Source organism: Strix aluco, chromosome 2 (genome assembly GCF_031877795.1).
Source record: "Strix aluco isolate bStrAlu1 chromosome 2, bStrAlu1.hap1, whole genome shotgun sequence".
Lineage (NCBI taxonomy): Eukaryota > Metazoa > Chordata > Aves > Strigiformes > Strigidae > Strix > Strix aluco.
Genome location: NC_133932.1, coordinates 100,122,923 through 100,135,144, shown reverse-complemented (window position 1 = coordinate 100,135,144; position 12,222 = coordinate 100,122,923). Strand labels below are relative to the sequence as shown.

General features: G+C 44.9%; 1 protein-coding gene across 2 annotated transcripts in view; it reads right to left on the bottom strand.

The window, feature by feature from the left end:
• Window positions 1-10,405, bottom strand: part of DIAPH3 (diaphanous related formin 3) — a 256,020-nt gene extending 245,615 nt beyond the window's left edge. For both annotated transcript variants that reach the window (XM_074815569.1, XM_074815570.1), the window contains exon 1: window positions 10,013-10,405. In XM_074815569.1, coding sequence (XP_074671670.1) covers window positions 10,013-10,168 — 156 coding nt within the window. In that variant the 5' untranslated portion in view covers window positions 10,169-10,405. The remainder of the gene's footprint in view (window positions 1-10,012) is intronic.
• Window positions 10,406-12,222: the final 1,817 nt, after the last annotated feature.

Here is a 12,222-nt window from a genome sequence, read left to right as displayed (position 1 = left end):
TCCCCAAGCCTGTAGCGCTGCTGGGGGTTGTTGTGACCCAAGTGCAGCACCCGGCATTTAGCCTTATTGAACCTCATAAAGTTGGCCTTAGCCCATCCCTCCAGCCTGTCCAGATCTCTCTGCAGACCCTCCCTACCCTCGAGCAGATCAACACTCCCACCCAACTTGGTGTCGTCTGCAAACTTCCTGAGGGTGCACTCAATCCCCTCGTCTAGATCATCAATAAAGATGTTAAACAGGAGTGACCCCAAAACCGAGCCCTGGGGGACACCACTCGTGACCGGCCACCAACCGGATTTAACTCCGTTCACCACAACTCTTTGGGCCCGGCCATCCAGCCAGTTTTTTTACCCAGCAAAGCGTGCGATCATCCAAGCCTCGAGCAGCCAGTTTCACCAGGAGAATGCTGTGGGAAATGGTGTCAAAGGCCTTCCTAAAGTCAAGGTAGACAACATCCACAGCCTTTCCCTCATCCAACAAGCAGGTCGCCCTGTCGTAGAAGGAGATCAGGTCTGTCAAGCAGGACCTGCCTTTCATAAACCCATGCTGACTGGGCCTGACCATCTGGTTGTCCTGCATGTGTTGTAAGATGGTACTCAGGATGAGATGCTCCATCAGCTTCCCAGGTACCGAAGTCAAGCTGACAGGCCTGTAATTTCCTGGATCATCCTTCCGACCCTTCTTATAGATGGGTGTCACATTGGTCAATTTCCAATCTATCGGGACCTCCCCAGTCAGCCAGGACTGCTGGTAAATGATGGGAAGCAGCTTGGCGAGCACCCCAGCCAGCTCCTTCAGCACCCTCGGGTGTATCCCATCCGGTCCCATAGACTTGTGTGTGTCTATGTGATGCAGTAGGTCACTGACTATCTCCTCCTGGAATACAGGGTGGGGTCGTTCTCCCAGTCTCTGTCCTCTGGCTGAGGGGGCTGGATTCCCTCAATACAACTAGTCTTGTTATTAAAGACTGAGGTAAAGAAGGCATTAAGTAACTCAGCCTTCCCCTCATCACTTGCTACCAAGTTTCCTTCAGCATCTAGCAGGGGATGGAGACTCTCCCTGGTCTTTCTTTTGCTATTGACATACTTATAGAAACATTTCTTGTTACCTTTGATTGCTGAAGCCAGATTAATTTCCAGCTGGGCTTTGGACCTCCTGATTTCTGCCCTGCATATCCTCACAGCATCTTTGTAATCACTGTGAGTGGCTAGCCCCTTCCTCCAAAGGCTGTAAACTCTCCTTTCCTCCTTGAGTTGCAGCCAAAGCTCCCTGTTCAGCCAGGGTGGTCTCCTCTGTCGCCAGCTCCTCTTAGAGCACCTGGGGACTGCCTGCTCCTGAGCCATAAACACTTCCTTCTTAAAGAGCGCCCAGCCTTCCTGGACCCCTATACCCTTCAGGACCATCTCCCAAGGGATCCTGTCAAGCTGGTGCCTAAACAAGACAAAGTCAGCCCTTTGGAAGTCCAGGATGTCAGTCCTGCTTAGCCCTTTCCTGGCCTCTCTAAGAATAGAGAACTCTATTATTTCATGATCGCTGTGCCCTAGTCGGCCTCCAACCACCACATCATCCACCAGTCCTTCTCTGTTCACAAGGAGGAGATCTAGCAGGGCAACTTCTCTGGTTGGTTCTCTCACCAGCTGTGTTAGGAAGTTGTCCCCCACACATTCACTGTGGTAAAGGGTGAAAAGTTCCCCATTTTGTGTATCAGAACACCTCACTGACCCAGGTCATCTGACTAATTAGGGGGGGGGGGGGGGGGGGGGGGAAGACTACCATGCAACCAATTCAGGACATCATAACATCATAAGAAACTCAATACACATATGTAAGTCTCCTAAGTATTCACCTTTCTAGCTACCTACAGTACAGGAGTCTAAAAATACCAGCATAAGACCTCTTTCAGACAATGTTGTGGGGTCTGGTTTGAAAGCAACTGCTACAGAGAAGTGAACCTACCTAAGCAGCATTCGTATATCAACAGACGTGACACTGTAGTTGGAGATTTCTCTCCAACTCCATGCAAACTACAACCTAATGTTCAGCTCATTTAGCACTCTATTATTAAAGGGCTGAATGACTTGCAGTAAGACATCTCAAAAGACTTATTCTGTGAATTTTATGTTGTAATACTTCTCAGTCAGAGGAGCTAGGTAAAACATGAGAACTGGGGTGATCTCTTTCTCCTCTCCCTGACTAAGTCCTTCTCTTCTGGCAAGGCTGTACAAAGTAAAACCAGTTGCCAACTTTCCTGGTCTTCTGTAGCATTCAAGTATACAGAGATAGGGAACATTATATGTGGTCTTAAAAAAACAAACAAACAAAAAAAACCCACCAACTTACCACACCTGATCGGATCTTTTAATGGCATTAGAGTGCTGTGACTCAAGAACAGGAGTTTATTTTTATTCTTGCCCAGCCAAACAAAACAAACACATTTCTAATAAGGGGAAAAAAATAACTAGACCACAGTTGGGTAGACACTGAAGTGTTTTGCTACCCCAGGAACGTATTTTTTTTTTCAGGACAGGATATATCAATTCACAGAAGACATATTCTGCTCAAGTGAACAGGTTGCCTTAAACATAGGCCTGCAAGTTAATAAATCTGGTTCAAGTAGAATTCCTATAATATTCAGTTACTGCTAAAAGCATAATATAAACTTATAGAATACTGCCTTGCAATTGATGAAAATACTAATATACTTTTCTGTGCCTTCCATAAACTACTCCAGAATATTGCTTTTGAGAACATGCGAGCTATGTGCAAGTATTCCTCTAGTCTGTTTACCATGTAGAAAGTAGTATGTAAAATTGAAAAACAGATTAATGATATTTTAAGTCCTGTTTTCTAGTCAAAGAGATACAAAACCACAAAGAGATTAAGGAGTTAATTATGATACTTCAGAAGTCCAGATGTATCTGTACAGCTGGAAAAGCAGAAGTATCACCATTGCTTAGTCTTCAGCTATATAAACACATTCATAAACAACTAACATTCTGAAATTACATTTTCCAGGATAACTTAGTTTTTAGTCTGGGATGTGGAGGAAGAGGTTATTTTGTTTTGCAATTGAGTAGAAGCAGTTTAGTTAAAGTTAAGTCACAATTAAAAAGAAGCATATACATGTATCACTTTTGAGGAAAGCAAGCAATCTGATATAGAATTATCCTTGACTGAAGATAACAGGTAAATAACTGATTTCACTGGATACAGGATATACACATACATTCAGTGTATAGTACAGTGTTCTTGATAAGTCCATCTCAAAAACATCAAAGAGTGAGAGCCTTAAACAGAAACTGAAAGGTACACAACACATGCACAGTAACAAGATGACTACTCAAAGAACAGAAAGAGCACTGTGTCTCTTGAAAAGGCCATATATGACAAAGCCATATGTGATGCAACTTCTGCACCACACAGCTAGGGAAAGTAAGCCAAATACTATTTGACTTAATATGTATATTCACAGTAAAGAATCTTATTGTCATAAAGAAGAGGATGATCTTATGTTGCATATCCAAACAGTAGCACATACTGCAAGTTAATCTGCAACACACAGTTTAACAAGTTGAGTCATTGTCTATGTAATTACCCAGTCAACTCTGGGTAGACACAGCAAAGTGAAGCAAAGAAATGAGAAATGCCACCTAATTGGATCAACAGTATCAGTTTGACCTTTTATCTTATTACATCTATTTATCTTTGCATAAGCATATTTACAAACAAAATTCTATCTAAATGCAGCACAAGCAGTCCAGGCAAACAGGATGAGAATTCAGGAGAATGTCATCTTCCCACAGGGGACTCCAGTCTCATGTCCTTGGTATTTTTTCCACCAGCACTACAGCTCAGTGTGGCCTGGAAATGATGAAGAATACCCTGGTACAATATAGGGTATAGTCTGTATCATCTAAAAGTTTTGGCACTCTACCAAAACCGTCAGCAACACCATTCTCTGCAAGTGCTCTTTTCACCATCACATAAGCACAGAGTGACATTGCTCATCTGACTTTCTGAATGAAAACAGCATCTTTTAAAACAGTATGTTTGGTACTTGAACTCAGATCATGCCTGGCAGGGATGGACATTGTTAGTATGCCAGAGAGACAAAGTCTGATTTGTGGATCATAAGTGGAAATAGAAGACAGACAAGTACCCACCTATACAGCCCTGCTGCTATGCTCGGTTTTAGTCACACAAAGTAACAGGATCTCAGGCAACTAAATAAGAATTTCAACATGCATGCCCTCCACCACACTGAAGTACTTCAATTTACAAAAACAAAAAATTCCCACAGCCTGGTATCTAAATCCTTTTGGGATATTCATTTTTGCCTTCCTGCAGAAGAAAGCAAAGAAACAAAACCACATATACCACCCTGTCCAAACCACCTCACACATGTACAGCTTCTTTGATACATTAAGAAGAGCTTAAAGCCTACGTGTAGCTACCAGAAAGAAAAAAAAAAAAAAAAAAAAAAGAAAAAAGGAAAAAGATGAGAGTTTAAGCAAGATGCAGTGAGTTTTAGAAGAACTGGCTAACTTAAGCCTGAATGATGAAACTAGATAAACCAAGACTAAGGATGTACAGAAAATCACACAATCCCCTCTGTACCTTTTTAAGTTAGAAAGTGAGAAAGAACTCATCACATACTGCCATTAATTCTATCCACAAAAAGATTCAACACCAGCTCTTTTTTCCCCCCCAAAGGCTGTTCTCCAGCAGAAACACAGCCAGAAGACTGAAGCAGGGATTGCAAGGAAACCTGTAGACTCAGAGATGTAAATTGGATGATTACAGTGAATGCTATTACTTTAGGATCTCCTTTGTCACAATACTCCCTCAGTAATTTTGCTACCTCAGTCTGTAAGCGCAATTTAGAAACTGCTGTATAACCCCACAGCATTTCCTACTTTTAATTTCCAATATACTACTTCAGCATTTATTTAATGGCTTTATCACACATTCTCTGTTGCTTTAAAGCAGTCTGAAAAGCAATCAGGGGCAAAATTATCTTAACATGACAGTTTCTACACAGGGATATTCTCTAGACATAGATGAGTTAAACTCAAAATTGGTGCTTACAGGTAAGACTATATAACTAAGTGCTAGAACACAGCACTAAAATTTAATATCATAACCCACAGCGTTAATTCATGCCAACAAAAGTAACAGCATGAGGAATTTACAATTTTTCAAAGCTGCAATAAAGTGTTTTAGGTAACATCTGCTCAGCAATCATTTCTTTAAAAGATTAATTTAGATTCAAGGTCTTACACTGCAGCCTAACTGCAGCAATAATTCAGACACTTGGTAATTAAAGATATTGACACAGATCAGTCTTACCTTTTTACTCTGCCACAGAATGGAAGTATTCTCACACTTACCTACATCTTTCCTTGATTTACAGACACTGTTAATACAAGTGTTAATTTGTCTATTTTTAACAGATTGGTGCAAACAAGAACTCTATCTTGACTCATATAAATTCATAAAGAACTTAATGAAAATCATAACCTGGAAATCACTGAAGACAGGTCAATGGTACACTGAAATTAACAGAAACACCTCTAACTAGCTAGAAAGTGATCTTTTGAGGACTAGTGTCTACAAGTTGTCATCCCAGTAAAGTGCAATTGTAAGTCACATAGTGTATCACTCATTTATGATTTCCAAACATTTCTAAGGAACAGAAAAAAAATCCAGGAGAGGAAGTGCCAAGCAATGGCTTTTTACCCTACCCCCCCCCAGCAGATTTCAAAGTTTCCTGCTCAGTCAATGTCTACATAGAAAACAGGTATAATCTCTGCCATCCTGCCATTCATCTCTTCTTTTTACTAAGCCCTAAACTTCAAGGGTGAATGTAAGGGCTTTCAGTAAACTGAAGTACCACAGTACCACAGAGTATCTTTTACCCTTTTAAGAGTCTCACTCCTCCAAAACCTTGGACCTGCTGAACAAAGCCAAGCTGGTATGTGCTTCAAACTTAACCATCACTTCCTAAAGAAAAAAAATTTTAAACGATTCTGTAAAAGAATAGAGATAACTGAGGCTTACAACCCCTTCACTTCTTCCAAGAAGCTAGTTTATTCAGAAAGGCAGTACTTCAAGACATTTGACTGGAATCAACTACTCAGTTTAGCCCAAAGACTCTTTCTCCCCTCTTTTTAAAACCCACTTCATTTGGAGAGAGTTCTTCCTCCTGCTAAACAAAAATTTTCTCGGGGGGGGGGGGGGGAAGGGAGATACATGTTAATAACTTCATCAACCACCAAACCAATTTCACCTCAAGGTGTGTCAGAGAATCAAATTATTTTTCAGATTAGTATATCTTTTGTGACAGATCAATATGTTGCACTGATTGGAAGGGTCCAACCTGGAACTTATTTTCAAGCCTTTTGCCGTGCGGCAGATTAGACTAATACAGAATCACAGAATCACACAGAATCACAGAATCATCTAGGTTGGAAAGGACCTTGAAGATCATCTAGTCCAACCGTTAACCTAGCACTGACAGTTCTCATCTACACCATATCCCTAAGTGCTATGTCGACCCTACTCTTAAACACCTCCAGGGATGGGGACTCCACCACTTCCCTGGGCATCCTCTTCCAATACTTGACAACCATTTCAGTGAAGATATTTTTGCTAATATCCAAACTAAACCTCCCCCAGCACAACTTGAAGCCATTTCCTCTTGTCCTATCACTTGTTACTTGGGAGAAGAGACCAACACCCACCTCGCTACAACCTCCTTTCAGGGAGTTGCAGAGAGCAATGAGGTCTCCCCTCAGCCTCCTTTTCTCCAGACTAAACAACCCCAGTTCCCTCAGCTGCTCCTCATAAGACTTGTTCTCTAGACCCTTCACCAGCTTTGTTGCCCTTCTTTGGACACGCTCCAGCACCTCTATGTCTTTATTGTAGAGGGGCCCAAAACCGAACACAGTAATCAAGGCGTGGCCTCACCAGTGCCGAGTACAGGGGTAAGATCACTTCCCTATTCCTGCTGACCACGCTATTTCTGATGCAAGTCAGGATGCCATTGGCCTTCCTGGCCACCTGGGCACACTGCTGGCTCATGTTCAGCCGGCTGTCGACCAACACCCCCAGGTCCTTTTCTGCCAGGCAGCTTTCCAGCCACTCTTCCCCAGGCCTGTAGCGTTGCATGGGGTTGTTGTGACCCAGCACTGAGCCTTGTTGAACATCATACAGTTGGCCTCAGCCCATCGATCCAGCCTGTTCAGATCCCTCTGTAGAATCTTTCTGCCCTCAAGCAGATCAACACTCCCACCCAACTTGGTGTTGTCTGCAAACTTACTGAGGGTGCATTCAATCCATCCCCCCTCCTTTTTTTTTGGGGGGGGGGAGATATACCATCTCCCCCTCAGAAAAACCAAACCAGTCTTATAAGACAACAGGAGGTAGATAGGAAGGAGAGTTTACCAATTTTAGATTTAATAGCCAAGTTATAAATAATCTGTAATGCAGTATCTTAGGGCAGAAATTTATGAAGCGATAGAAAAGCGTATCTCATAGTACCCTTCAACTGAACTACCCCAATCAAAGAAGCTGGTTGATGCCTACAACTATTAAAGTAATTCTACCTGTACCACTGCATATGTTTCTTCACCAGAAATTATTGGCCAGGACAAGCCACGGATGAGAGACTACATTTCAAAGGTTATGGTAGCTACAGCAGCTGCTTAGGTTTTGGGGCATGGAACAGCCTGCTGCTCTTTAGTAGCCGCTAGATTCCACAGATCACATTTTGTAAACTCTATCCCTCACAGCAGTTTACATGAAGACAAAATCCTAAAGTCTGTTCAAGAAATATTCACCTCTGACTCTTCCTAAGGTCACCCAGTGACCTAATGGCATACCGAGAACATAATCCAGGTTTGGAGAACTATCATTCTTCAGTCCTCTATCAACACCCCAGGGCAAAATCTTTAAGAGATTACTTAAAGATGAAAAACAGGACTACTGCCTAAGGTCAAATGTATACACAAGTTGCAGTTTACAAGGCATTCTCATTAATTAAGGATATTCTCAGTCACTCCTGCTTGAAGAGTTTCAGAAACTGCATGGGGAACAGGGACAGGACAAAATGAAAAAAAAAAAAACAAACAAACAAACAAAAAAAAAAACCAAAAAAAAAAAACACACCCACCCCTGTGATGATCATATGCACTACAAATCTAAGTCAGATACCCAAATTCAACTCTCTCTCTTTTCTGTCAAAAAACATCACTGTGACCTCAAAAAGCCAGTCAGCTGATACCTACATCTGCACATGCTCAAAACTATACTTGCCTAGCCTGGGAAGACTAGGCATATATCAAACAAGCTTATCTTCACCAAAGAGGAGGCCTTCTTTCACTGAAAACCCCATCAGACTGCATCTAAGAAAAAAATCTCAATGGCTTGTATCACATATCTGGCAGGGTTATACTCCCTATAAATTACTGCATTTCTATTTTAACACATGATTAGGAAAAAAACTGAACACAATGGCAACATGCTATTTCTGTTTTAACATATAGTTAGGGAAAGAAGTGAAAATGATTGCAGTATCCTATTTGCATAAGAATTTAGCAGTTAAAGTATCAATAATATGTAAAACCTCTTGACTCAGTGCTCTCGTGTCTCAAATGCACACAAATCTGTGTCTCCCACTCACCACAGGAATAATCCAACCATCAAGTCATATACGAGTAACACCAGACTGGGCAGACCATATAGATTTTTACTCAGGGATCCTATACTAAAGCATGTCCAAGCATGTCACCTGCATGACTAAAATGCATGCACCGCCACTAGATACAGTCATTTATGAAGACAAGCAAAGAGCTCTTGGTCACAGTTTCATATATGCCCATTCTAACGTGCAAAAGCAGGCACAAGAACTTGGTTCAAACAGCAATCTGTGCAGCCACAATAGGAAAAGGATTCCAGGAAACAGGAACACCAAGAGCAAGCTGTGACCTTCCAAAACAGGTTTGACCAGCCTACAGTTTAATACTGCTTATTGGTTAACATTTTTCAACCTGTGCTCAAGTACCAGACACTCAAATACTGAATATCACACAAAACCGCCTTAGAATCAAGAATCTACTGTATGTTATGTATTATAGCATCAATTTTGTAAGCACGTAATACAGCTTAGAGCAAGGGGACTCAGAGCCGGCTGAACAAAGACTAACGTGCATCACCTAAACATGAGCGTGGGATGCATCTGCTCTGCATGTGGTGGATACAAGACCTGTAGACTATATGCTTGTCCTAGCTTTAATACTCGAAAATGTCATGATGTCCAAACAAAATCTGGCTATTAGTGGGTGCTTTTTATTTAGAGCACACCTTACAGACACATTATCTTGTGGACAATTATTAGCCATTTCAAGTTTTCCAGTTTCTCGATGTGCTAGCCAAAAGCTTGTAAAAGCAGGGCTAGGGAGGAGAACTCTACCACGCCCCTTAAATTCAAAGTCTTAGTTTTTAGCTGTACAGTTTACATCACCAAAATAAAAAGCAAAAATCCAGTTCTATTAAAAATAACACCTTTAAAAGCTGGAAGTCTGTTCTGTTGCCCTAACACCTATAGCCGTCAAACAGCGAGTAAGACAATAAAGCTTTAATGGTGAGGAGAAGAGACCTGAAAACTTGCTGCAAAATAAAGCCCGGTCCTTTCAGGCAGGCAAGCCAGAGGCGAGCTGGACCGGGCAGGATCACACACTTTGAAGCCCAGCTGAAGTCGACGGCGCCGTTCCGCAGCCAGTGGATTCCTACCCACCCACCCGCTCTCTCAGGGGGCTCCATATCAGTGACCAGCCCCGGGGGGTGGAGCGGGGGGAAGCCAGGCCCGCCGCACGGCCGGGCCCCATCGGCACAGGCCCGGCAGGGAGGCGCCCGCGGACGGGGCCGCCGACAGGCCCACTCCTCAGGCAGCCCCGCAGCGGCCGCCCCGGCGGGAATGGCTCGGGGCGACTCGCTATCGACTCGTACTTACGAATTTGGTCTTCCTGCCGTCCGCCGCCTCCTCAGGGCCGCTGGCGCTCCCGGCCCCCGGTGGGGCCTTCCGACGGAGCCCCTTGTTCTCCCGCCCGCCGCGGCCCGGCGGCGAGGAGGGCCCGCAATAACGCGGCCGCGGCCGCCGCGGCTCCATGACCGCGCGCGGGAGAGAAGAGGAGGGGACGGGAGACCGCTGCCCGCGATCGGGCCCAGGCCCGGCGGCCCTGGCCGAGCTGGGCGCCTGCGATTAGCGCGGCTTAGCTGGGCCCGGCCGGGCAGGGCAGGGCACGGCGGGGGAAGAAGGGGGGCTCAGGGCTAAAGCCGCCACCGCCGCCTCAACGCGGCAAAGGATTTAGCGAGGAGCCTCTAATCCCGGCGGCGGGGCGGGGCAGGGAGGCAGGGGCGCGCGCTCCCAACGGCCGCTCCCCGGCGCCTCTCAGAGCCCAGGAACGTCCCGCCGTCCGAATCGTCCCGCCACTGCCCGTCCCGCCCCCGGCCCCGCCGGCGCTAGCCAATCCACGGCGGCAGGATGGAAATGTCGATTCCCGGTTGGCTGGCCTCCTGCCAATCTGCGGTGAATCAGCTGTTCTCAGCAACGCGCCGGCGAGGGGCCCCGGTGACAGCCCCTACGGGCTCGCGCCGCCCCCCGTCCCTCCGGACTGCACGTCCCAGAGAGCAGCGCGGCCCGCGCCCGCGGAGCGAGTCGCGGCTGCGCGGAGCGGTGCGCGGAGCGTCCTGAGAGGGGGCGGACTTCTGGGTTCAGTCCGGGAGTGGGGCCGGGCCGTTCGTGGGCGCACGTGGGCTTGCTTCAGGGTCTTGGGGCGTCTTGTCTGATTTTGGCCCCCGGGAAGTTTCATGCTGCCACGTAAGCGTGGCGGCCGTGGTCCGCCCTGACAGGGCGGTGCCGCCCTCAGGGGACAGCGGGTGCGCGGCCGAATTAACGTCCCTTCGGTGGCAGCGAGAGGGGTGTGTGCCCCCCCCCCCCCCCCCCCCTCCCCCCAGCTCTGTAAAAGTACTGGCAGCAGATGGGTAAATAAATCCCCGTGTTTTGAGGTACGACCGCCTCCTTCGAAGGGATTAAGACACCCGTTCACCCCCCCAGGAAGGTTTTATTTCGTTGCCTCCCCGGTCCTGCCTTTTCTTCTAAAGGACCTGATCACCCGCAGATCGCCCGGGGGGATCTGTCACCGGTCTGGCCTAGGATAAAGATTTCCAAAGCCTGGTGTTGTTAAAAATTACGGTTTCATACGTAGAGCCCCTGTTTGACAGGTGAAAACAGGTTCATATAGGTAACTATTTTTACATATTTTTAATGTGTAAGTGCACATTTTTATATATTTTATAAGTATTTAATGTTTTTATAATTCCATTTTATACCATTTTGCTGGTACTAAGTTAAGAAACCAGAATAGGCCCTATTAAAAACAATGGCAGTATTTCCATATTTCCATCGACCTCTTCAGGCCGGGTTTTTATTTTGTGACCAGCAGTCTTTGTGGAGGAGCTGTTAACTGTACTAGCAAGGCCAAAAGAACAGGTGTACCTACATTCTGTATTGGTTTAATGCAAACTGTTGTTTTCTGTCACAGAAGGACCTCCAAGACTGGTTTATGGAGAAATACACAAATAAATAGATACTTGGTTACGCTACAGACTCGCAAATTGTATATGCTTTAGAAAGTAATTGAATTCTCATTGCTACAATCAATACTTTGCATTTATCTTTATCTTAAATCAACAGTAGTTAGAGTAATGATGCAAACTGGAGACTGATACAGGGGAAAATCTATTTCCAAATCTCGATGTTAGGTATCATTAAGTAAAAGAAGGCTAACACAGCATTCATAACTCTAAAGTATTTTCTAAAACAGAACAACTTTCCTTTTTCTTCTGTCATTCAGTAAGAAAGATGCTCAGGTTTCCATGTTGTTTTTACCATTTTGTGTTGTCTTGAATGCAGTGAAAATGAAATGCTCCCTCCAGCAGTTGCATTCACTTTTTCCACATAATTTGAGGGGCTTTCATTCCGATGCAATGACATCCAATGAATAAAGATCTCAATCCTTCAGTGTGACTTGCACAGGCAGTGACCTACAGGATGTGATGACTACTACTCCATGGAGCTCTGGTGAAATGTAGCAGAACTGAGCCCCGAAGTGGACCTTTGCAGGACTGGGGTTTAACACTAGCGAGCTGTGGGGCTATATA